At 43.5% G+C, this 27,785-nt stretch overlaps 1 protein-coding gene across 2 annotated transcripts in view; it reads right to left on the reverse strand.

Moving 5' to 3' along the window:
- Positions 1-27,785, reverse strand: part of si:dkey-103j14.5 (isoaspartyl peptidase/L-asparaginase) — a 122,139-nt gene that overhangs the window by 53,975 nt on the left and 40,379 nt on the right. For both annotated transcript variants that reach the window (XM_042333482.1, XM_042333481.1), the window contains exon 4: positions 12,001-12,161. In XM_042333482.1, coding sequence (XP_042189416.1) covers positions 12,001-12,161 — 161 coding nt within the window. The remainder of the gene's footprint in view (positions 1-12,000; positions 12,162-27,785) is intronic.

Here is a 27,785-nt window from a genome sequence, read left to right on the forward strand (position 1 = left end):
TTAATACAAGGACTAATCCAGGCAGGCAAGAACGTGGTCAAGCAAAGTCAAGAGGGAGCAAGGCAGCTTCTGCAAGTTGTTGTTGTTGTTGAATGAAGAGTATGGGAGACGGTGTGGGATAACGTAATTGCTTTGAGCATTTTGAGACGTCTCAACGACCTAATAAGGTGCTGTATGAAACACAAGGATTATTATTATTAATTCTCCAGCAGGTGTAGATGTGAGGTCCCCCTATCTCCCCTCCCCACAAACACTCACACACGTGTGCACACACACACGCTCACACTCCTGACTTGTGTTGCCAACTGCAGATGGCGCTCTTGACACTGATTACCTGCCTCAACTCGATGTTTTTTGTTGCTCTTCATCAACGACACCATAAGGTGCCATATCAGATGAAAAGATGATTATTTATTGTCACTTTAATGTTTTTAGTTCTCCGACGGCCGTCGAATGAGTTTTCCCGAACACTGTCGGAGTTATGAATTATGACGAGGGTCAAATTCCATTCCCCCGGATAAAATAAGTCACTCGCTTTGCAAGCTGATTGCGTGCAAATTGCCTGTCGTGGTTGCATGCAAATAACAACAACAACTCTCACACAGGGCAGCGTCCCAGAGCGCTTGCAAAAATACAGACCGCTCGGTAAAATCCCGTGTGGTGCTCTGAGACAATCTCCCGACGTGAAGGGTGCTACGTCAGATGTGAGGATTGCTACTGCCGTCTTCAAACAGCTCTCCGTAATCGGTGTCTTTGGTGTCAAAAAATACTGGAACAGGTGCAGCCATTGAATAAGTACTTCTCACAGCAAGCAGACACTTTCACGATCGCTTCAAGTTGCAAACGACTGTGGTCAATGCAATCCCCTAATCCCCTTCTGCAATCTACCCACCCCCCGCCCGACCCCACCAACCCTTCCCGCAGCCCGCAGTGAAAGCCAGCAGCTAATCATCTAAAATGAAAGTCGAGGGTAATTGAGTCCTCTCGCTCCTGTGTTCACACAGGGCAGCACTAACTTATACAAACACATTACTCACAACGCTGTCATCAATAATGAAATCTAGACAGGGGGATGAAAAGCTTCCAGCTCAGCCGGTTGTCACTGAACACCTCCAGTGGACTATTTTTACAGCCTTCCCACAGGAGTGCAGGTTACCACCTCCGCAATCGGTCACCCCAGCCACTCACTTGCTCTCTCCTCAAGCTTCTTAACTGCCTGAAGTCAAGGTGACACTGAACAAAGCTCTGGGTTGCAGGATCCCACCGTGCAGCCCTTCCACATCGCCCACTGGTGCCTTTTTATAAAAAACATTATTTCTTTTTGGAGTCCTGTAGCCTATTAGTTAGAGCACTGTACTGTAGAGCAATGCAGTATATTCTGTGAAGTGCTTTGAGACATCTCGAAGACATAAGGCGCTATATCAAATGCAAGGATTATTATTATTATTATTATTTTTGGGTTCCCATTCCATATGGCCAACCATTTAAGGACATACCATGACCCTGTCCAAATTGTTCGCCACTGGGCTGGTTTGCGATCTTAACTTTCCTCGGGTGTCTGACTTTGGAAGCTGTCTTTTCAGGCTGTGTCAATTTTACAATATTATATATATATTCACACACACATATATATAACACACACAACACACACACACTCACACAGCTAGAGACTCAATGATTGCAGGTTGCTAGAAACAGGATCAAAGAGAAAAAGTAAATCGCAGCAGGCAGAAGTTGCTTCATTATTTCATAAGACAAGGATGTGTGTTTTTCCCCGTTGCTTCAAATGAACTCCAGCGGCATTGAAAAGAAAGCTTCCGACCTTGACATTTTTTTATTACCCAAAACAAGCATGCATCCTCTCTCTCCGGCAAAGTCATAAAATTGTCCAGTTTTAATTGCAGAGAACTAAACCTTTCAGTGTCACATTAGGTGTCACAGTCTACTAATTCCTACAACTTCGTTAAGTCAGGAATCTGTAATTGGAAGATTTAAGGTGAAGGTTAAAGGAAACTTTTTAGCATAGAGGTATATTATATATTTCAGATATGTCATATTTATATAGGTATATTTCACCCACAAATAGACAGTCAATCCATTCACAATATATCCTATGAAGCATTTTAAGGCATCTCAACTACATGATAAGGCATTATTATTATTAGAATGTAGAGTGTACAAACTATCTATTCCTCCTCGGTGTAGATTCATTCTATTTATGTAGCATTTTTACAGCATCCAGAATTTGGCAAATTGATGAAATTCACTCTCAACTTTTGAGAATGTTTTTATAATAATAAATAATAATCCTTGAATGCGATATAGCGACTTATCACGCCGCTGAGATGTGCTTCACAGAATAATTGACTGTATTTTGAGGGCTGAAACGCAGCAGCTGATTGCACACAGAGGTGTCCCACAAACAGTCGTGAATTGAGTGACCACATTTTTTTTAATATATAACTTCATCAAAACATCTCAAGGCATTTCAAAGGATTTTTTGTGCAATGTGTAGTTACTGAATTTGTAGGTGAACGTAAGGCTCTTAAGAGAATTTACAGAATTGAGGCTGTATTTAAGAATTCCAAATTTTGGGACGTTCTGACATGCTACAGAAATAGAATAAATCCAGACATAGGTGGAATTTTCCTCTGTCTCAATCGCTTTGCCTTGCCCCCTATTTGCCCATCTTTAGATCACATCTGAAGACCTTCCTCTTCAGGCACTGTTAAGTGCTATTATTATTAATTCAGAGTCATTATACCAGGTGAAGAGCGCTATATAAACACAAGTTGTTGTTGTTGAATTTCTCCCTTTATATTTCTTGGCAAATGCAGCAAGTTCCCACCATTTATTTGGAGGATTCTTGACTTGAATCCTGACGCTTATTTAAACGTAGCTTAGGATTTCTGATGCGCACCTAAGGACTGGGTGACAGCAGTCTGATTTAATGTCTCACCCGAAAGCCCACACCTCTGACAAGGCAACGTTCCCTCAGTATTACACTGTAGTGCCAACTCAGACTACGAACTCAAGTCCTGGAGTGGGGCTTGAACTCACAACCTTCTCATACAAGAGCAATTGAGACAGACCAGCACAGCTCTGAGTCCATGCTGTGCTGTTGTAGGTACCATCTTTTGATAAGATATTAAACAAATGGTGAAATTATTCTGCCCCCACTCTCTGGAAATTATTCTGTGCTCAATGCAATCCCCTAATCCCTTTCCGCAAACAACGACCCCAACCTGCACCCCAAATTACCATCCCTCCCTCCCTCCCTCCCTGGTTCACTCCGCAATCCTTCAGTTCCACCTTCCCAGCTCGGGTGTCTATCCAGCAATGTGAATTATTTTAAGACGCCCTCCCGATATAAATGTCAATCGCTACGATCCTCCGAGTCATTTAGACTTACACTTACCCGAAGTAAGTGCTCCAAGAAGCTGCCCCTGGTGAAGGGCGATATATAGCACTTTGGGACATCCTCCTGATGTGCAAGGTGCTATAAAAATGTAATTTGTTGCTGTTGTTGTAAATACAAGTTGTTGTTGTAGGATTTCTAGGGCTGGTGATGACTTTCTTTGGTGTATAAATCTACATGACCTTTGTCAAAGTAACTATCTTCATAGTACAGCTTGGGCAATGATTGCCAGCAGTCAGCTGAGCTGTAGGATGTGTGCATGAGTGTGCGTTGGAGGTGGGGAGAAGGGTGTGTGTGTGTGTGAAATGTATACAGCTGAGCTTGATCTGATTTTGCCCTTGCCCAATGTCCAAATCTTATGGACATCAGACCGGACAAACACCAGAAGAAGAGAATCGAGAGCAATCAGGAGCAGCAACCTTGACTTGTGTTCTTCTATCTCACTGGAGCTAAATGTAATACCTCTGTTGCCACCCCAATTGCTAACCCAGACCCTTCATTAAACATTTGACTGAACTAGCCCGCAAAGCTCAGTTGTACATTGGACTTTGTTTTTCAACAACTAGTTGAAGCGAATCAAAATGACATCTTTCTGTTTGAAAGTGACTCACTCAATTTTTATTATTTAACCTGAATATGGACAAAATAATCTTAGATGATGGGGTCACACAGAGGTTAACTGGAATGCTAAAAGGAAGCATTTTTATTTGGGCTTGTGGGCAATTTTGAAGCTTTACCACTTGTAAACTGATATCTTTCATCAGTTGAGGAGATTGGCATTGAAAACCCCACTGTGACTGAATGATAGCTGCTCTGTATTAATTAACAAACGGATTTGAAATGCGGTTCCCCAGAAAGGCCTGCAAATGCAATGCTGATTGAGGTAGTTAAACAGAAGGCAGATAGATACTTGGGAAGCAAGGATATGGAGAAATAGCAGGGAAATGGGATTAAAACATAGAGAGATATTGTGATCTAATAAAATGGTGGCATCGGCTCAATGGGCTGATTGGCCTCCTCATGTTTCCATGGATAATAATTGACACATCGGTGAGTCTATTCAGCATATCCATTGCTCCAGTTAAAGGTTCCCTCTGATCTCTAGCCTTGCTTGAGGCTTGTTAATATTACACTCATGTCCTTTCGTTCTTTATTCACTGTCCAGGTTAGAGAGTTTTCTTTGCATCTGCTGTGCTAATCCCTCTGGTTATCCCTCTAAATCATGTCCTTTGTCAATTTTCTTTTCTTCAAAGATAATCAGCGACTGTAGCGCTAATAAGTAGTGATTGTCTGTGCATAACTGAGATGACAAAGGTGGTGGCCCTCAAGTGTGGTATTATGGCTCAGCATGGCTCAAGAAGGGGTCTCCTCTTGTCCCTATGTTCATTGAGGGTATTGACTGGAAGTTACAAAGGTCATCTTGTCCAACTGTTGATTACAAGGAGCGTATTGGTTAGAGCACTCACCTTGCGAGCAAGAGGACCCCTGTTTGATTCCCGGGCAGGATGAAACCTTAGGCAAGTTTCCTTAGTAGTAAGTTAGAACCTGGTTGTTAGTTGATTGGTGAATCACTTTCTGGGGCTAATAATCCCTCGATTATTACCAAACTGAAGGAGGGAAGAGGTGACCGTAAGCATCGTCAAAGAGGAAGGTTTTCAGTCCTGACTTAAGAGTAGGGGAGGAGGGGGCAGAGTGAAGGAGTTGGAGGAGAGCATTTCAAAGCTTCGGTGCGTAGTGGCTGAAAGTGCAGCCGCCGATGGTGGAGAGGAGGGGACGAAGGAGGCACCGGGCTGCACTGAGCTGTTGCTGATCACTCTGGAGATATAATCAGCTTCACAGCAAACATATTTATTTACCAAAGCTCTCACGTGAGGACCTGGAACAAGCAACTGAGTAAACCTGGTTCGCGTGTGCCATTGAACTTGGACCTCGAGAACATCAAAGTGCCCTTTCACATCAAAAGCTCGCCTGTAAAGTTCTTCTGATTAGGTTGGATCCATATGAACTTTCAAGAGGGATTTAGACAGGTATCTAAGAAGGAATTATTTACAGGGGAAAAGGCAGGTGAATGGGACTGAGTGGATTGCTCTTTCAAAGAGCCAGCACAGACCTGATGGGTGAAATGGCCTTCTGCTGTGTTGTCAAGTTCTCTCCAACACGTCCATGTCCTTTCGAAGGTAGAAAAAACCTTCCCTGGATCCATTCCTCCTCTCCAGCTACAGCCCCATCTCTAACCTCCTATTCCTCTCCAAGGTCCTGGAACAAGTCATCGCATCCCAGCTCTGCTCCTTACTCTCTCGCCATTCATTCTTTGAAACCCTCGAATCCGGCTTCCGCGCTGCCCACAGCATAGAAACAGCCCTGATCAAAGTCACAAATTGCATTCTGAACATCTGTGATCAGGGCTCCCTCTGCCTCCTTGTCCTCCTCGACCTCTCTGCCGCCTTCGACACCTTCGACCACTCCATCCTCATACTGCCTCTCCGCTTTGCTCAATCTTCACGGATCTGTCCTTGCCTGGTTCGATTCCTATCTCTCTCACCGTCTCCACTTCGTTGCCTCTAACGGTTTCTCCTCCAGCCCCCGCAATGTCACGTCTGGCATCCCCCAGGGCTCCGTCCTTGGCCCTCTCCTCTTTAATATCTACATGCTCCACCTTGGTGACATCATCCGTAGACATGGGGTCAATTTCCATAAGTATGCGGATGACACCCAACTCTATCTTTCTGCCTCCACCCTCAACTCCAGGACCACTGCTGTCCTGACAGACTGTCTGTTGGACATCAAGTCCTGGATGAGGGCAAATTTCCTACTGTTCAATGTGAACAAGACTAAGGCCCTACTGATTGGCTCGCGCCAGCGCCTCAGCGCCTCAGGCTCTGGCAACATCAACCTCCATGGTTGCACACTACAACTCACCAAGCCAGTCAGGAACCTAGGTGTCTTGTTTGACTCTCAACTGTCTTTTCTCCCCCACATTGAAGCCATGACACACTTTGCCTTCCCTCACCTCCGTAACATTGCCCGACTCTGCCACTACCTCACCCCTCAGGCCACTGAAACTCTTGTTCATGCCTTCATCACCTCCAGGCTCGACTATGCAAACGCTCTGCTTGTCGGCCTTCCCAACTCCTCCGTCCACAGTCTGCAGATAATCCAGAACTCTGCAGCCCGTGTCCTCTCCAGCACCAAACTCCGTGACCCCATCTCCCACACTCTCACCTGACTCCATTGGCTCCCTATCCTTCAGAGGATCCAGTTCAAGAACCTGGTCCTCAACTACAAAGCCCTCCATGGTCTCGTCTCACTCTATCTCTGCGACCTCCTAACCTCCTACCAACCCGCCCGTTCCCTCCGCTCAGCCGGCTCTGGCCTGCTCCACGTCCCCCGCCCCATCAATGACGGGTAAGCCTTCAGCCACTCTGCCCCCAATCTCTGGAATTCTATCCCCCAGTCACTCCGCCTCACCCCCTCCTTAGCCTTCTTCAAGTTCCGCTTCAAGACCCTCCTCTTCAACTATACCATCGGCCACCCCTCTTCCCCTCCCTTACCGCCCCCTAACCCCAGCTCGGGTCTGAAATGCTGTACTCTGACCAGCGCCTTGGATGTCCTCCCAACGTGAAAGGCGCTACACAAATGTAATCTTGTTGTTGTTGTCGGAGCTCACAGCCACACAAAATATTCCCAGAGAAGCTACACTGCTGATCGATACAAGGTTAGAATAATTTGTTTGAACTTACATTCCCATTGCCACGTGATGCATTCTGAGACTCAATTAGCTTTGTTGCTAACAGCTTCATATTGATTGGATATTTTTCAGTAAATGATCAATAATCACACCTAAAGCCTTTAAGTTTTCAACCTTTATTACCAGACAATTGAGTCAAAGCAGTTGGTTGATTCTAGGATTCACTAAGAGGGACTCAAAGTCACTAACAGAGCGAATACTTTGAGACATTTCAATGTTATTGCTGTGACATAAGCTAAAAGGATTATAATAACACTTTTATTTTCACGTACAATTTTACTATTGATTCGGTTCTCATTCAGGAGTGTCATAAATGCATAGAGGCACGTTCCCACATCTAACTGAATAGAACAAAATACTACTCAGCCCGCAGGAGTGTGGAGCACACAATCCAGGTCTCGTCCTCCTGATGAGAAAGGCGCTACACCAAATGTAAGGATAATTATCATAGTACAGTACTAGCGCAAAACTGTATTGTCTTTCAGATGACAGCTTCGCCCACAAAACACGACAACAACAACTTGCACTTATATTGCGCCCTACACATAGGGTAGCGTCTCAGAACTGTATAGTTAATTTACTTTACAGTATATTCTGTGAAGCGCTTTGAGACGTCCTCGTGACATATAAGGCACTATACCAAATGTAAGGGTTATTATTGGTATTATAGTTTAGTCCTGAGCCCAAACTGTATTGTCTTCCAGGTTAAACACAGCCCTGGCTGCCGGTTCAGGTGGAGAGTAAAAGACCCTGTGATGCTATTTGATAAGAGAATGTAATTATTTACACAGTGTGATAGCCAGGCAACTCTCCGGATTAATTGGTCTTTCATTCGCCGCCCTATGACCATTTATGGGACCTTCCCAGTGCAAATGCTTGTTGCCTAGGCCAAAAAATAACAGTCACTACATTTGACAGTAACTACTTGTGAAGATGCTTTGAGAGATAGTTCTTCCTTTTACGTTAATCTCGACTGACACTCCAGGACAGTGCTGGAGGATAGCTGCATAGTCGGAGGTGCTATCCTTTGGATAAGAAATTAAACCGAGGTCCCATCTGTCAGTCAGGTGAATATTAAAGATCCTATGGTGCTATTCCAAAAGAGAAGGGAGTTTCTCTGGTGTCTTGGCCAATAATCCCCTAGATAACATTAATTATTCACTTCACAACTGTTTGCAGGACATTGGTGTGAACAAATTGGTTATTGGGTTTGCACAGTCACTACGCTTTACAGTAAATCTGATGAAGCGCTTTGAGACATTTCAATGTTATTGGTGTTACATCAGATAAAAGGATTATAATTATATTTTTATTTTTACCTACAATTTTAATATTGTTTTGGTTCTGTACATTGTGTACATTACATTGTTGTGGAGTCCTGTAGCTCAGTGGTTAGAGCACTCGCTTTGCAAGCGAGAGACCTGAGTTCAATTCCAGGCAGAGGGCGAAACCTTGGGCAAGTTTCCTTACTCCACACGCCTAATAATAATCCCTCCAAAAAAAAAAGAAAAAACCAAAAACAATAATTAAATTGGTCATTTTCAATCTACGACTGTTTGTGGGACATTGCTGTGCGCAATTGGCTGCCGCGTTCGCCCACAAATATACAGTCAATTCACTTTACAGTGTGTTCTGTGAAGCGCTTTGGGACGTCCTCCTGACGTGAAAAGCGCTATATCTAATACAAGGATTATTATTATTATTATTATTATTCTTGTTCAGTAGTTCCTTTGGTACAGGAAGTCACTTAACTAAAATTTACTTCTGTGTACGCCTTTGCTTAATCAAGAAAGCTTAAGTGCTCTGAGACGTTCTCCTGATGTGAAAGGCACGATATAAATGAACACTGTATTGTGTAGTCAAGGTTCAGCTTTAGGTGTTTTAGTCTCTTGATATTGGAAATTGCTATTGAATCATCATTTTAACATTTGTAAACGTTTAAGAAGGTCCACCCATTGTCCCCAAAATGTCCATTAATCCATTAACCAGAAATTCCACCTAGTCTGAGGCCATCTTGTGAAGCCCCATAGCATCGTAGTTAGAGCACTTGCCTCGCAAACGAGAGGACCCGGGTTCAATTCCCGGGTGGAAAATATGACAAAAAGTGCATTTGAAGAGTTAGGTCTTAAGGTCTTCCAAATTAAGACTGTATGCAAGAATTTTGCACAGTTCTGCACAATCCTAAATGCTACTACAACAGAAAAAAGGTGATTAAATGACAACGAATTTCATGTCACAGATGGTGAGTTCTGAAAAGCTGATTGAAGGCAGTGCGAGCGGACAAACAGAAGAAGGAAGGGAGAGGAAAGGCAGAGAGCAACACCCCACTGGACACCACCAAACATTCCCTACCAACCTGCCCACTCCCTCCGTTCAGCGGGCTCCAGCCTGCTCCATGTCTCCTGCCCGCCCTACTATCGCTCTGTCCCCCCACTCTGGAACTCCATCCCAGACCCTTCGCCTCTCTTCCTTCCTTGTCTCCTTCAAGGCCGGTCTCAAGAACCTCCTGTTCGATCATGCCTTCAGTCGCCCTCCCACCTCTCTGCCTTCCCCACCCCTCCCCCATGCTCGGGTCCTAACCCCCGACTGTCCAGCGCCTTGGGATATCCTCCCGACGTGAAAGTCGCTCTATAGATGTAATTTCGTTGTTGTTGTTGTTGAAACCCAGGCAATTTCATGTTTTTTTTTAAAAAATCAGAACACTCCCCCCACCCCAAGCCCCCCTCAACCCCCACCCACCCTCCGTCAGCCCCCACGCACCCACCCCACGGCTTGTGAACGACGCACCACAGAGTGAAATATGAAATCCATCACTAAAGCGCACGCAAATGCCAAATTCCAATTAGCTGCACTGACTCATTGCAGGCACCTCTCGTGTTATAATTGCAGCCGCAGTCAGAATTGCTGCTGGCGCCTCATTGTACACATCGCTGCACACTGCGGGCATCTCAAGCTCTAACTCATGGCAAGTCCTTCAGCTGCTCACTCGCACTCCTTTTGCTACAAAAGTTACCTCGGCCAGATTTCCCTCACGTGCGGGGAAACCCGTCTCCGTGCTCGAGAGTATCGACAACCGACTGCGAGTTCCACGCATGTTTCATCATAATTTGAAAAAGCATCAATCAAACGGGAGGAGGTCGAAAAGCACTTCACGGGATACACTGTAAAGGCCAGCGTCTGTGCGTTTTGTGGGCAAACACGGCAACCAATTTGCCACACAGCAATGTCACATAAACATACATGAAATGCACGACCGATTTTATTTGGGGGAATTTGTTGTCAGCCAGGACATGGGAGAAACTCCCTTCTCCTTTCGAATAGTGCCGTGGGATCTTTAACGTCCACCTGAGCAGGCAGACATATCAGTTTAACATCTCACCCGAAGGTCGGCACCTCCAACAATCAGCGCACCCCCAGCGCTCTATTGGAACGTCAGATTAAACTTTACGAGTTCCAAGTCTCAACGTGGGGTTTAAACCCACAACCCTTCCGACTCGTAGGCAAGAGTGTTTGCCACCTACATGCGTACGTTTAAAACCGCATAGCTTGTCACTAAGATCACTGTCTGTCTACAATGTTCTGGGGTTCTCTAATGATCTCCGTCTCCAACCGGCAGAAGAAAAATCCTTGTGCAGTGACTCACCCTGCATGTGTACTGTGTTCCTTGCTTCATATTGTGGCTGCAAATTGGATTTTTTTTACATTTTCAGCCTGATTTCACGCGCCATCGGTCACAGATTTTTTTTTAGAAATATTTTTTCTTCCGATCTCACCATTCCATCTTCTTATATGGCAGATGAAAGCGGCTCAGCACAGAGCAGGATCGAGTCATATTATAATAATAATAGTAATAATTTTTGCATTTGATATAGCGCCTTTCACATCTTCAAGAAGTCGCAAAGCGCTTCACAGAATACACTGTAAAGTGTAGTGATTGTGTATTTTGTGGGTGAAATGCGGCAGCCAATTGCGCACAGCAGTGTCTCACAAACAATCGTCGATTAAGCACCAAATTATTTTTATTTATTTTGAAGGAATTATTTCCCCCCGGAAAGCAATCCACCAATCGACTAACAACTGGGTTCCTACTTACTCCTAGGTAAATGAGGTGAGTGGAGTAAGGAAACTTGCCCAATGTTTCACCTTGCTGGGATTCAATCCCAAGTCCTCTCGATTGCGAGGTGAGTGCTCTAACCACTAAGGTACAGGATTCCACATGTTCAAATGACTGGACCTTGGTTCAACGACGGTGGCTTTCCCCACCCTTCTGCAATCCTGCAACCCTGCCACCCCAGCCTCTCCATCTGCTCCGTGAACACCGACCTGCTTTTTGTCTCCTGCTCTATCTACCTCAGCTATTTCGCTCCTGCTCTCTGGAAATCCATCCCAGGGTCCTAACGAAAGGCTCCTTCCATCCTTATTCCAAAGTAAGCTTAATACCTATCTCTTCCTCAACCCCCCCACCCCTACCCCCCACTCAGCTGCAGGCCCAAGGGCAGCTCATAGTTAGTTGTGCAATACTCTGAGATGTTCCCCTGACATTAAAAGGTGTTAGCTAAATGTTGTGGACATTAAAGATCCCACTACACACTTCAAAAAGAGAAGGGAGTTTTTCCCAGTGTCCTGGTCAACAATCCCCCAAATAAAATTGGTCACTCAATGTTTGTGGGACATTGCTGTGTGCAAATTGGCTGCTGTGATCATTCACAAGCCATCTTCCTAATATGGAAGGTGCTGCATCAAATGCAGGGATTATTATTAATAGCAGTAGTGGTTACTCTTCCTTGCTATGGTGAAATCATTATTTTGTGGGTAAAGCTGTAATGGGACTTACGCTTCCATGTTAAACAGATTGGACACTGCATCACTGTACTTGTACTGCCCCCACTCCTCCCGGGCGTGCTGTGTCACCAGCTCCTCCGTGGACACCTCTTCTATACCCAGGCTCGCAGCGAACTGGTTGGCACCTGCACCCGAAAGCATCACATGGTCTGTCTGTGAAGAGGAAGAGAGAAAATCGAAACACAGTTCCTGTACACAGGTCATAGGATCATAGAATCATGGAAAGTTATAATACACAATACAAAATTACATTTGTAAAATACCTTTCACAGCGGGAGGATGTCCCAAGGCACCGAACAAGGTCCCAAGGTGCTGTCCTTACAGCACAGAAGGAGGCCATTTGGCCCAATGTGCCTGTGCTGACTCTTTGAAAGAGCTATCCAACTCGTCCCACTCCTCTGCTCTTATCCCATAGCTCTGCACATTTTTTCGTTTTCTGAAGTATGTATTCAATCCCCTTTTGAAAGTTGTTATTGAATCATTGTATAGGTCAGTGGTGGCCAACCTTTGGCCCATAGGACTGTCAATAAGCCCCCACACCCCACCCTGAACATTCGCACTAGTCGAGGTAAGTCTGTGCTCGATTGGTAGTGGGTTTTTCAGTTGTTTCTTGATTGGCATCAATTAAGAAATATTTAATCAAGATTTGTTTTTGTTGGCCGACCATAAAATTGGCCATCACTGGCCTCGTGTCTCATCCTGGCTCAGTGGTAGCGCTCTCGGCTCTGGGTCAGAAGTTTGTGGGTTCAAGCCCCATGTCAGAGAATTGGGATCACATAGTCTAAGCTGATACTCCAGTTCAGTGCTGGGGGGGTGTTGTAGACTATATTAGCTGCTCGCGGTTTTAAAACCCGATGTGGAGCTTAAGCAAGGAAAAATGGATCTGTCTGGAAAATGGAAAAGTGAATGATAATAATAATAATAATAATCTTTGCATTTGATATAGGGCTTTTCATGTCGTCTAGACGTCTCAAAGCGCTTCACAGAATATACTGTGAAGTGAATTGACCGCATATTTTGTGGGAGAAACGTGAGGAAAAGTGAAGATCGGAACACAGAAATGTACGGGACCAGAAAAAGAGAGAGAGAGAGAGGGAGAGAGAAAAGAAGAGAGAGAACATTTTGGCTGATCTATGTAGCCAGTTCCTGAGTTAAAACACAAATAATCAATAAATAACACGACACCACTCTCTCTCTAATGCCCTAATTTGAATTCTTCACCAAATCGCCACCCACTTTGTCAAGTGGATTTAAAATGACTAGAGCCGTCAGTGCACCTGACAGCTCACTTCATACGCCAGTCATATGTTAATTTGGGTTATGCATCATCACAGACCCTGGCTTTGTTTGTCAAGGCCCCGTTTCTAGAGGATTATTTTCATTCCTACCGCGCTACCTGTTCTCACACAGCCCTGGAGACCTGCTGCACACGTGTTGCCAAAAAAAAAAACAAGTCAGGCTTTTGTAATAAAGTGTGCGTGTGTATGTGTGTGTGTGGTGGGGGGAGCAGGGAGGGCAAATGTCGCTTTGAACACAGAGTGATTAAAGATTTGATATGTGGTATCACGACCCTTTTAAAATAACCTGGGAGGCTGACAGTGGAGTGACAGATCACCGTAACCTCGCTATTATGTACGGTAACGCAATCCATAACCTGGCAGGCACATCTGTGGTTTAATCCATAACTGCAGTCCGAATTTCCTCATTCTAACAACTTCTCCTGACACAGCGCTGCAAAACAATCCAACGATGAAACGTGCGCAAACCTGCAGCTCGGGTGCAAACCCCCTCACTGTCCAGCGCCTTGGGACGTTCTCGCGACGTGAAAGGCGCTACAAGAATGTAATTTGTGGTCACGTGCTGTCGGTGCTCTGCCGAGCCAGACTGGTACCTCGGAAGACACTAACGCACCGACAATCCTGAAACAGATTAGCCAGAGGTAAAAGTAACTGCTGGGAAATCAGATCCTCTTCACTGGCTGTTAAAGATATAATCACCTCAGTAATTCTCTCTTGTGCACATAGGTAAAACAAAGTCATTTCCCATTATAAATCTATAAAAACTGCAATAATAACTCGCACCATTCGGGTTCGATAACGTTTCGGAGTGATTCACGAGGTCGTAGTAGGGTGCTGAATAAGGGAGGTATGTGGGGGGGTAACCAACAAAAACAACAACAACAACTTGGATTTATAGAGCCCCTCCACGCCGGACGACATCTCAGAGCGCTTCAACCATAGGTGTGGCCAAAAAGGTAAATTTTAATCTGGGATTTCAAGACAGATCCTGAGGGCGTGAGACGAAGGGGTAGAGGGAGAGAGTTCCAGGGGTTAGGTTCACTGGGGTCGGGGACATGGAGGTGCCTGAGTTTGTTGAGCAGAGGAGGCGTGGGGCAGGACAAGATCACAGAGGTCAGAAAGTGCTAGAGTGTGAAGGAATTTATAGGTGGACAAACGGCACCCACTGCTGATTACAGGTGATGAATTGTGTTTCTGCCTAATTCATGTCTCAAATTTCTTGTAGGTGGACATTAAAGACCCCAAAGCACTATTCAAAATGTCAAGGGAGTTTCTCCTAGTGCTCCAGCCAACATTCCCACAAATAAAATTGATCATTCACTTCACGGCGTTTAATGAGAGAGACATTGCTGTGCGCAAATTTGCTACCGCATTTGCCTATAAAATACAGTCACTATACACTTTGCAGTGAAATTACTGTGAAGCGCTTTGAGACATCTTCCTTATGCTATATAATCTATATTAAAATGCAAGGATTACTATTGCTTATTATTAATAAAAATAAAAATTCTTGATTTGATATCACACCATTGAGACATCTAAAAGCTCGTCACAGAATACACTGTCAAGCAAATTTTGTGAGCAGAATGCAGCAACCAATTGCGCATGTAAGTGTCCAATAAACAATGGTGGATTGAGTGACCAAATTACTATTATTATTTCTTTTGTTATTTAACAAACAGATGACCTGTACATATGACTTTAATCGATATAATTTCAGGGTGCAGAGTGTCGCTTGCAGGGTATTGCAATACAGCAGAGAATGGAAGTCACTAAACAGGACCTCGCTGATTGTAGTTGGAATGACAAGGTGAGATAAATCTCCAGCAATCTCTATTTGTTTAAACATCAATGACATATTTGTAAAGTAATGCCGTGGAGAACACTTCAACATTTGTCTCGGAGACAAGGCCGATCGGAAGATAAAAGACTGTGTTGGCTTCCAAATTTTAAATATTAAGGCCCTTATTAGTGCTATCGTTCTATGTCATCTTAAGATAGCTGTAAATCAGCGGTGAAGAGCGAGGGTCAGTGAAGTCTGATAGCAGCATTGATCAGGAACTGATGAATTTTTAATCTTAGCCAGTTAAGCCTTTCTGTCAGGCTCGTGATGAACCAAGGTCTTTGAGGGCAGATTAACTGAGTGCTTTTATTAATCTGCTCCTATTGCAGAGGTGTATTCATGTAGGCACGTACTCTTGAGGTCTGTAAGATTGTCCTCTTTACCTCCATGCGGACTTGCAGTAATAGTAATAATAATAATGATCCGTGCACTTGTTATCACGTCATTTGAGACGTCGCAAAGTGCTTCACAGAATATACTGTAAAGCGGATTGACTATGTATTTTGTGGACGAAAAGCAGGAGCTAATTGTGCACAGCAATGTCCCACAAACAGTCATCATCGACATTAATAAACTATCAATAAAACACTTTGATATTGATGTAAAGATCATGCCGCATGAACATCAACCAGCAAAAGTGACATCAAGAGACAAAATCACAATAATCTGGGATTCACAATTACATACTGACAGACAGGACAATCAGCTGTAACAGACCAGGTATTATCATGAAGAATCAAATAGGTTGAACATGCAGTATTATTGATGTGGCTATCGCATGTGGTTGCAATGTAAAAAATAAGGAACTAGAGAAAATCAGGAAATATATCGATCTACAAATTGAATGCGGAACTATGTGGCAATGTAAAACAAACACAGTTCCTATAATCATCGGTGCAATGGGACCATTGATAAAACTATTCAGAAATGGCTTAACAAAATACCTGGTGAAAAAAAATACCAAACTTCTGCAAAAAAATAGTCATTTTAGGAAGCTCAAATATATTAAGAAAAGATAACATCCATTCATATGTACAGTGCCTTTTACATATTATTGTTCTGGCTGACCCATCACTGAAAACTATTTAAAAACAATAATAATAATAACATTCTGACCACAAAATATTCAGTAACACTCACTTTACAGTATATTCTGTGAAGCGCTTTGAAACGTCTCGAAGACGTGATAGGACGCCATATCAAATACAAGGATTATTATTATTATATTTGATGTAGCACGTTCTATATCAGGAGGACATCTCAAAGTGCTTCACAGAATTTATCATAACATTCATCACTGTCTTTATTAGATCATTCTGTTGTAATATTTCAAACAATGCAGATGAGAGGATAAACTTTGATCCAGCCTTAATTTGGAAACCGGGTTCTTGTTGGGAGGGGTGTGGGTTTGTGAGGGCAAAGCGACTTCCAAATAATAAGACTGAGTTTAAGAATTTTCATACAAACCATGCAATTACAAGAGGTGTTGTGAGATAAGACTAAATGGAATTTCAAGTCTCAAGACTTCGAGTTCACAGTCTATGGTGCCACTTCAATACAGTGCATTGCATGGTTAAAGGTGCCATGGTTTGGATGAGACATTAAAGCAAGTTCACGTCTGCCTGTTCAGTTGGAGATTAAAGATCTCATCGCACTATTCGAAAAGAGAAGGGTGTTTCTCTTGTTGTCTTGGCCAACGATCCTTCAAATAAAATAGGTCATTCACTTCATGGCTGTTTGTGGGGCAGTGCTTTGCGCAAATTGGCTGCCAGGAGACAATCTGAAATGTGGCCTGTCACGGCCATTTCCCACAGTTTATTTAATCTCTTGAGGGAAAGCTCTTTAAAGTTTCTTCCCGGTCAAAAGGTAATTGTCAGAACTGAATATCTGCTTGACCTTATGGCCTATGTTATTTATCTTTTGATTGGTTGCTGTCCAAACTATGACATTTCCATGGCCTCAGCAGTTCTGGATTCCTCGGTGTGTTTGATCCTCTCTGTCTATATTTGGCTTCATAACCTTCATCTCCGACTCCAACTACAGCTTTCTTCCAGAGCTTATTTTAAAAGGAATTTACCGGTGCGTGACTTGCCTTTTCTGGGATTTTTCGGATGCAAGGATTATTACGGTGATCTTATTATTAGGATGACATTGTGTCAGCTTGTCACAGAGGTCGCACTCTCGCGTCTGAGTCAGAAGGTTGTGGGTTCAAGCCCCCCTGATTGGAGTTAGAATCACACAGTCTAAGTTGACACTCCAATACAGCGCTGGGGACGAGCTGCATGGTTGGAGACGCCATCCTTCGAATGAGATGTTAAACTGAGGTCCATCTACCTGTTCAGATGAATGTTAAAGGTCCCCTGGCACTATTTGAAAAGAGAAGGGAGTTTCTTCCGGTGTCCCAGCCAACAAATCCATGGCATAAAATTGGTCACTCACTCCATGGTTGTTAGTAAGGACACTGCCACACTTTCCCCACAAATACACAATCGATCCACGTTACTGCTGCACTCGAGCCCAAAACATGATATCGGTTCCACCCATCTGGCCCCCACAATTTCCAATATGGGCTCTGAAATATCACAGGTCCATTGACCCTGGCGATCGCACACCAGCCCATTAATTGGGTTGGGATTCCTAGAATACAACCTGAAAGCTATAACTGGGCTCCACTGTACTCTCTGAACTCAGCAACTACAGCTCTGATCCTACGACCAAGAACTTTGCGGGAATTAACAGCCTGTCAGTGACGGCAAGTAGGAATCAAAGGCATTACACAAAATCACTCTGCAAATCATTTTGCTCCCATGTTACCAAACAGGTAGCAATCTGCGAAAGAGCAATTGCAATCTGTAACAGCAAACTCGTTTTCCTTCAAAATTTGGTGAAAGCCCATTGCAAAGCTCTGCCGCTGATTGAAATAGAAGCAGTAATTTCATTTGAGAGGCATCAAGCACGTGTGACAGAACAAAGTGTAGCATTTGAAAATGGCAGCACAGTTTAATAATAATAATCCTTGCATTTGATATAGCGCCTTATCATGTCTTTGAGATGTTTCGAAGCGCATCACAGAACATGCTGTAAAGTGAATTGACGGTGTATTTTGTGGGTGAAACGCAGCAGCCAATTGCGCACAGCAGTGTCCTACACACAGTCGTGGGTTGAGTGACCAAATTATTATTATGGGGTGGGGGAGATTATTACCTTCGGAAAGCGATCCGCTAATCGACTAACAACCGGGTTCCTATTTACTGCTAGGTAAACAGAGGCGTGTGGAGCGAGGAAACTTTGTCTAAGGTTTCGCCCCACCCAGGAATCGAACCCAGGTCCTCTAGCTTGTGAGGCGAGTGCTCTTACCAATACTCTACAGGACTCCACAAGTTTGAGGTCCTAAATGCGGAATTTGCAAAGCGCAAGTATTTGGAGTAATATGTTAAGAGCCAGTTACCCTCACCGTAGTTATCAGAACACCACCAAATGAAGTGAGCAGAAGCTTGTGAGCAATCAACAACAAACAAATCCAATTTACAAAAATGCATGCGAGGTTCCTAAGGATCATTTCCCTGCAAGAGCAGCTTTGTATGCATGTGCACAACAAGATTTGTTTGTTGTAGCATATTTGCAAGTTTTTATACTTACCTGAATAATAGCAATAACGGCATTTAATCATAGGTCCTTTCAACATTGTGAGGACGTCTCAACAACAACAGCTTGTATTTCTATAGCTTGCAGGGTAGCGTCGGCAGTGCTCAAAGCGCTTCATTGGATTTACTGCAAACTGTAGTAACTATGTATTTTGTAGGTGAGCGCAGCAGCCAATTTGCACAGAGCAGTGTTCCACCAACAGCCATGAAATGAATGAACAATTTTATTTGGGCAATTGCTGGCCAAGACAGTGGGAGAAACTCCATTCTCTTTTCGAATGGTTCTTCCTGAACAGGCAGACGGGCCCTCAGTTTAAAATGTTTAATCTGAACAGAGAGAGATGCAACGCGAATGTGTTTTTGTGCGAGGATTTACAACTGAAAGGGTTAATCCGAATTAAGAGCATTTGAGAAATGCTTTGGGGCTTTTGTGATAATCCTCTATTGCCTATTGATTAGATAATGTGGGGGAGGGTGGTAATTAGCTGAGAGTTAATGAACCTGACAATATCAATAAGCAACTTTAACATCAATAGACGCAGTGATGAACCCCGGATGTTTCAGTACATTTAGCAGCTCAATCCCCAGGACTACTTTTGCTTCCTTTCATTGTCACAGTCTGCAAAGTCTCCCAAGTCAAAAATCTCCCAATTATCCCACCTCAACCTCCGCTTTCAAGAAAAAACGGCCAAGAAAGTACAATATTTCTCAACCAATTTGACTCCTCTTAACTAAATGCACTGCACAAAAAACCGGTGAAGGGCCTCGAGACATTTTCATGACATGACAAGTCACTATCTCAAATACAGGGAATAATAATGATAATAATAATAAGAGGCTGAATGGCTTCCTTCTGTGCTGTAAGATGCTACGATTCTATAATCCTTGTGTTTGATATAGTGCCTTACCATGCCCTTGAGACATCTCAAAGCGCTTCACAGAATATATTGTCAAGTGAATCAACTGTGTATTTTGTAGGCAAAACACGACAGCCAATTGCACACAGCAGTGCCCCACAAACAGTCGTCGATTCAGTGACCACATTTATTTTGAGGGATTATAACCTCTGGATAGCAGTCTGCCTGTTGACCAACAACCAGGTTCCTCCTTACTGATCGGTAAACAGAGGTATGCGGAGTAAGGAAACTTGCTTAGGGTTTCTCCCCGCCTGAGAATCGAATCCAATTCCTCTTGTTTGCAAGGCGAGCACTCTAACCACTGCGATTATTAATATATATAGAACCATAGACATGGCTGTTTGCAGAACATTGCTGTGCGCTAATTGGCACATGTACCCACGACAGTCACTTTATTGTGCATCTTGTGAAGCGCTTTGTGACGTCTTCCCGACATGAGAGATGCTATATCAAACGCGAGAAATATTATTACTATTTTATCTGTTTAGTCTCATTTTCGTGCCTTTTCCTTTCGCATCCTGTTAAATTTATCCTTTTCAGATATTTACCAAATTGCCTCTTAAAAGCTAACACTACCTCAACCACTGTTCCAGGTCAATTATTCCATACCTATGTAACAACCTTCTGTATGTGTGTAAAAAATATATAATCTCTCCCTTGCTCTCTTGGTAATTTGATGCGTTGTTAAATCTGTGAGAGAAAAAAATCCACAATTTTCACTCCAATCCTTTCCAACAAAATAGCCTCAAGAATTATTAGTGGCAATTAATTTTAACTGCTACAACCCATTTTAAAAGGCTTGCGACAATGAGGCTATTTCCTATTTAAATAAAATGCACTTAAAAGTCCACTGATCCACGTTTCTCTTCTCTTAATTTGTTCAAGAAATAAAACTTCACAGCCACAGAGCTGTACACATACACTCTGGGGTCCCGAAGTGGAAAGTTTGCCAGAAAGTGCTTTCAGTGGCGAGATATGTGGTTTTAGCCGGTTAAACTCCAGCACTTACCCCAACGCACACACTCTGGGGACCCCAAGCCTTGGCTCTCACCAACCTGCGCCTAATATTCTCTGTGGAATCTGGTAAGCAGGGTGCGTCTCTCCAGGGAGAGAGCGTGGATCATATAAAGCTTTTGTTTTCCCTCCATGGTTGGCAAAGGAATGTCGGAATTGAACCAGCCCTCTATAGTGGTCTTGGTAATCATGTTGCTGAGACAGGCAGGTCCGCAGTTTTCCAGGGCACTGCTGATGATAGCACAGCCAGACTGGCTCATCAGCAGGACCAGGAAGGGCAGACAAATCACTGGGGACAGGGAGTCATCCCACTCAACTCCTGATAACCCTACAAGCCAAAGCCCTAAAGGGTAGGGTTAAACAAGCAGCAGAAAAGGTTGTCATCAGTGCTATCAATGGCATGCTGTGTGGTTTTAGCTGGTTAGGCTCCAGCAGTTACCCAAACGCACATTCTGGAGTCCCCAAGCCTTGGCTCGTGCTAACCTTCACAGACCGCAATAAACCAGTTTAACATCAGTTGGATCAATATGCATTAATTATAAGAACTTGAGTGTACACAGACTCACAACAGACCATTGAGGACCATCTGGACAGTCCCAAAGTAAAAGTAAAAAAAAAAAAAAATTTGTACACTCCTCCAACTTCGCAATCGATTTTCTTTCCCGCCAAATCACCAGCTAATTCCCTCTTCAATCTGCTGACACAATCTGCCTTCACAACTTCACTGGGTAGTTTGTTCCACATAGTCACCCCTCTCTGTGTACAATGACATCAACAGCAATTTACATTTAGCGCCTTTCACATTTGGAGGACATCTTAAAGAGCTTCACACAACCTAGTGAGCCGGTCAAGGGGTGGGGAAGGGGGAATGGAGGGATTGGAGGGAGGGAAAGATGATCAAAGTATGGTTGAAGCTTTGTTCTATCTCCCATTCCATGTTTCATTGATCTAAGATTTGTTGACCATGCTAAACATTTGAGAATTCACTTTGTGTGTTCTGTTCAGGATCTTGAATCTTTCGATAGACCTGGTGTTGTGAGCTGAACCTTGAGTTAATGCCCATCCCCTGCTCGGGTTGTGTACTAATGGTGCTTTTCCCCTCTTCCTGGGAGGGAGGCAAGCTCCCTTTTAAGTCTCTTTGAGTTGAACTGGCTCCAAGGTGACGTGCTTGACAACAGAATGTTAGAATCGAGCCAGCCCTCTGTTGTGGTCTCGGAAGGCCAATTCCTGAGCCAGACAGGACCTCAGTACTCTAACCCACTGCTGATAACAGCACAGCCAGTCTGACTCATTGGCAGGACTTGTAACATCTTTGGAACTCCTGTTGTGATGAAAAGCGCTATATAAATATAAATCTGTCATGTATTGTATTGGAACGGCAGACTAGTCAGTGGGAGCAGGGATTCTTCCAACTTGGCTTCGATTGGCTCCACTCCATCATTGGCAGCCATGCCTTCAGCCATACTGCCCTGAATGTCTGGAACTCCCTGCCTCAGACCTAACTTCTTGCTCCCTCTCTACACCATCTTCAAATCACACATGAAGACTTTCCTCTTTGACCATGCCTTTGGTCACCTCCCCTCTCTTTCCAGTTTGTCATCAAACCACACCTTTTAATCCGAGACGCTGCCAGCGCTATACAAATGAAAGGCGCTATATAAATGAAAATTGTTGTCGTTGACCCTTGGAGCCCAAAGTCCTAACAGATGTCTTTGGTGGTATCTTCTGAAAAGTGCCAGACAATAGCTCTCAGTCTGGATCCTCTTAAGCATGGTGATGAGTTTCCATGCATGTCAGACACCCTGCTGACCCCAAAGAATGCCTAATATTGGCGGACAATTCACCTCATGCCTGTCTGGTGGGATGGCGGTGTCCTCAAAAAATGGCTGCTGCGTTTGCATGTAAAATACAATCATGAGTAGTAAAAATAATGAGTGTAAAGCACTTTGAGATATTCCAGTTTATAAATTACTCTGTTTTTTCCTGTTACTGTAAGAAGCAAGCCTTTGATACCCGCTCTCAGCCACACTTAATTTCTTACTAATAATGGAGTCAATCACATTCTAATGGCTTAAGCAGGGATCTTTCTGTTCGCAGTTTATTATGAGCTTGGCTTTATTGATGTTTTCAGCAATCGGGCAGCAATATCCCCAATGTATATCTTAATATCCTCCCGGCATCAATTCGTACATTTCATAACTGTAGTAGCTGGAGTTAAATTAATTACTAAGCTGGCAGTCTTGAGAAGTAAACAAATTAGGCTGCAAAATATCAGTAGTGATTTAAGAGCTTTGAATGCTTTTTGTATTCAGAGTTGTGCTTCAATTCAATTTATTTGGAAAATACAGGGAACTAGAATAAGTGTTCTCCGCTTGTGTCTCCAATTTGACCTCTTAATATTAGTGTATTGAATAACAAAGAATTTACAGAAATTCACTTTAGGGGATTCGATATAGTGGATTCCTATTCGAATGGCAATTATAAAAGGACAGTCAGTGATGAAACGGAAGAACTCGCATATTTATGGAGTCCTGTAGCATAGTGGTTAGAGCACTCGCCTCCCAAGCGAGAGGACCTGGGGTTCGGTTCCTAGGCAGCGCCAAACCTAAGGCAAGTTTCCTTACTCCACATGCCTCTGTTTATCTGGCAGTAAGTGGGAATCCAGTTGTTAGTCAATTAGCCGGTCGCTTTCTGTGGGTAATAATCCCTTCAATAAATAAGTAAAATGATTCACTTTACGGTATATTCTGTGAAGCGCTTTGAGATGTCTTGAAGATGTGATAAGGCGCTATACCAAATGCAAGAATTATTATTATTATGAGTGAATTGACTGTATATTTTGCGGGCAAAACGTGGCAGCCAATTGCGCTCAGCAGTGTCCCACAAACAGTCGTGGATTGAAGTGACCAAATTATTACTATTTAATTATTATTGAAGGGATTATTACCCTCAGAAAGTGATTTGCCAATCGACTAACACCTGGGTTCCAACTTACTGGTAGGTAATCAGAGGTGTGTGGAGTAAAGAAACTTGCCTGATGTATTACGCTGTCTGGGAATCAAACCCATGCCCTCTCTCTTGCGAGACGAGTTCTCTAAACACTACACTACACAGACTCCACAGGATGTCCTCAGCCAGGTCGGTTCACTGGTGAAGAATGCTGTGGGCCAGATATTTAAAACATAATCAAAAGTACGTTAAGCAAGTTCTCAAGTAAAACACAACGCGCTGTTCACTGTACTCTAAACAATGCGAAGCGCCAAGGGAAACAAACAACCCACTGAAAACGGGAATTATTTAAAGAGCTGAGTGCACGGAAAAATGGCTGATGATTCCATGCGAGGTTTCAGACCCAGTCGGCAATAAATCTTATTTGCGGTCCACGAAAGATAAAGACTTCCGAACAATTAGAAAACCCACCAGACACTCCTGTGAGGCCAACACTTCCCTCAACTTCATGATTAATTGAGAGCTCCTAATGTTCTATCATCTCGCCAGCTTTTTTGGCAGATATTCATATAATGTGGACAATTAGAACAGCGGTGGATAGAGGGAATACTCGCAAGAAGTGCTTCACTCCACTTGTTCTGGACCCGCTCAAGCTAAAAAAGTGTTTACAACCATCACTGTTGCTCGCCAATAATTCATAGCTTTGCAGAAAGGAAAATAAACCGGCGTGTGTAAGCAAGAATTGCAGGGATGGTTTAACTCCTTTTTGAGAGGCAAAGTGGGTTTCCTTGGATCCCCCAGGAGATCGGGGTGGGGGTTTGGGGGGGGGGGGTTGGGGTAAGGGGAGAAGAGGGAATTCGCATTCCCCCGAGACATGCTTTTAGATGCCCAGTGACAAGAAACTAAGGATACAGGTTTAGAGTTGCTAAGAGCAATTTCAGGACAGTCACCAACCAGGAAGTTTTTTCTTCATCCAGAGGGTATTTTACGATTGGAACAGGTTGCCAGGAAGTGTGGTTGAGGCCAGGATACTGATAGCGGATCGATATTGTGGGAGGTTGGTAAGGTGGGTGTACTGAAGGGATGAGATCAGATGGGCCGAAGGGCCTTCTTCATCCAAACTAATCTTGTGATGTTGGGAGAAGTTTCCCCTAAAGCCCTGACCAATGATTTCCTAGTTAATTTGGTCACAGATTTCATGGCTGTTGGTGAGACCTTGTGTACACTAATTAGAAGCCATGTTTGCCTGAAAAAATACACCTCTGAGCTTGTGTGACTTGCAATGGAAGTTTTGTAGCCGGCATTGTATTGGGGAGTATTTAGGCATTTTTTCAGCTTGAAAATTATTCTTCTACTTTCCTCTTCCTCGTGTGAAGATCTAGCAATAACAACAACAATTTGTGGCTTCCTGGAGCGCTTCAAGAGGAAGCTAGACCTTCACATGAGGATGTAGAATATAAACACCAACACAGACTTGTCCAAACACTAAGTGGCCTGTTTCTATGCTGTACATTCTTCGTAAACCTTTGAAAATTAGCCCGAAAGCTAGGAAAAAAATCTGACTTGATTGAGATTTATGGTTCAATCTTCAAGACTGCTTTAAAGAGATTTCAATACTGTTGTTAATTATCGCAGATGAATCAAGTTACTAATAACCAGAAAATAAATTTTCCTCTCTTTTTCCCCAAACTCTTTTTTAAAATCACTGCTTGTATTTTATGTTCGACATATTTGCAAATAGTATAAGAGTAATAATTCTTAACTCCCTCAGAAATAATATCTTCACAAATGTCACAAAAGCCACAGAGGCCTGAAGTTCCACTTGTAAAACCATTTTGACTTCAAATCTAAATACAGCGTATGAAAAAAGTCTTCTATTCAATCCTAATTTAAAAGCGAGTTCTTTTGAAAAAAAAGCATCCAAATTAAGATTGAAGAATTTTGCTTAAACTAGGTAATCATATATTTTAAGGCAATGTGGTCTCATAAATAAATCTAATATAAATACATACATAATTAAATAGTAAATAAATATCCAATCAATCCTTACATTTGACATAGCGCCTTATCACATCACCAAAACATCTCAAAGCAGTTTGTAGGATTTTACCATAAAGTGTAGTGACTATTTGCTTTGTAGTACAACAAATTTGTGTACAACATTGTCCAACAGACAACAGCAAAATGATACGTGTATAGCGTCTTTCACAACAAACAACAACAATAAATTATATACGTACTCCCTTTCACATTGGGAGTACGTCCCAAGGAGCTGGACAGTCAGAATTTGGACCCGAATTTGGCTGCCTATCCCAGAGAGGATCGATTTAAAGATCCTCACCCTTGCATTCAAGTCCTTGCACTCCTCTGCAATCCCCGACCTATCTGACCTCCTCTCTCCTCAAAACAGTACCTGTTGCCTTCGTTCCTGCTCTCCTCCTTGTCCCCCGAGTCCCCCACTCCACCCTCAGCGACTGTGCCTTCAGCCACTATGCCCCGAGGCTCTGGAACTGACTTCCTCACTCCGTTTGCCTCGCTCCCTCCCTTCCCATTTTCAGGTCTCTGCTGAAGACCTTTCTTTTCGACCGCACCTTTGGGCACCTCCTCCTGGCTCGGTCCCGGGATCCGTTACTGCGAAGAGCTGTGAGACGCCGTCCCGCGTGGAGCGCGCTATATAAATCCAAGTTGTTGTTGGATTAGGACCCGAGCTGGAGGGGATGGGATTGGAATCAGGGAGGGTGGAGGGCAGAGAGTGTAGGAGGGTGGCCGAAGGCATGGTCGAAGAGGGGGGTCTTGAGGAGTGCCTTGAAAGGAGGTAAGGGTGGAAGATGAAGGGAATGTGGGTGGAGCTCCAGAGGGTGGGGTCAGAGAGGCTGAATGCCCGACCGCCAATGGTGAGGCAGACCAAGCAAGGCACATAGAGCAGGCCAGAGTCTGCTGAGCAGAGGAAGCAGACAGGTTGATAAGGGGTTAGCAGGTCGGAGAGGTAGAAGGTGGCAAGGCCATTGAGGGCTTTGAAGTTGAGGACGAGAATTTTAAACTCGATCCTCTGAGGAATGGGGAGGCAGTGGAGCCACAAAGTGAGCGACCAATATACAGAGTAACGGATGGCTACAATGATTATAGAACGATTACAAGGCCAGTGCACATTTGAAGGGTTCTAACGGCAGTGTAAATCATGACAGCACACCCTAGGATTGGTGTAGCTGTCTTGTTCTCCGCTCATTCCCATCTGTTATTTCATATAATATATACACAACACATTGATTTTTCTTTTGTTTTTGCGTTGAAAGGCTTAGACATTCAGCACTCACTTATTTGTCAGGAGCCATGCTGCAGAGAGTTGCATTCTGATGTACATCAATGAAGGTGATCAGTTATTGCGATGACTTTGATGCCAATAAATTCAGGTAATTGATGGGATGAATGGAAGTCAAAGGGAAAACAAGGCTGGCTTTCCTGGCATCTTTCAGGGTTATTCACTGTTTTGTATATATTATGAACAGCACATTTGGAGCCTGCATTCTGCATTGCCTGATAATTACTTTGCATTGAAGGTCATTTCATTACACATACTGGAGGTCTGCAAATTGAAACCTATTTCTGGCGTTTGAATGAATAGATTCAGCAACTAATTACAATATGCTAGCCTGCACCCAGAAATAGCAACTAGAGGAGGAATAACATCTGGTCCAACTGTCCCCCACATAAATAAAACCGGTCACTCACTTTGTTGTTATTTGTGGGGACATTGCTGCATGCAAATTGGCTGTTGTGTTCACCTATAAATACTGAATCACAGCAATTTATCCTCTGAAACACTTTGAGATGTCCTCTCAATGTGAAAGATGTTATATTAAATATGTTTTATTGAATGCAATGATTCTTCTTCTGTATTAGCGGAGTCCTGTGGTGTCGTGGTTAGCGTGCTCGCCTCGCAGGCGAGAGGAACCGGATGTGATTCCTGGGCGAAACAAAATCTTAGGCAAGTTTCCTTACTCTACACACCTCTGGTTACCTAGCAGGAAGTAGGAACCTAGTCACTAGTCAATTGGCAGATCGCTTTCCAGGAGCTAATAATCCCTCAAAAAAAATTTGGACACTCAATCCAT

This window comes from Callorhinchus milii, unplaced genomic scaffold (genome assembly GCF_018977255.1).
Source record: "Callorhinchus milii isolate IMCB2004 unplaced genomic scaffold, IMCB_Cmil_1.0 Scaffold3, whole genome shotgun sequence".
In the NCBI taxonomy this organism is placed as follows: domain Eukaryota; kingdom Metazoa; phylum Chordata; class Chondrichthyes; order Chimaeriformes; family Callorhinchidae; genus Callorhinchus; species Callorhinchus milii.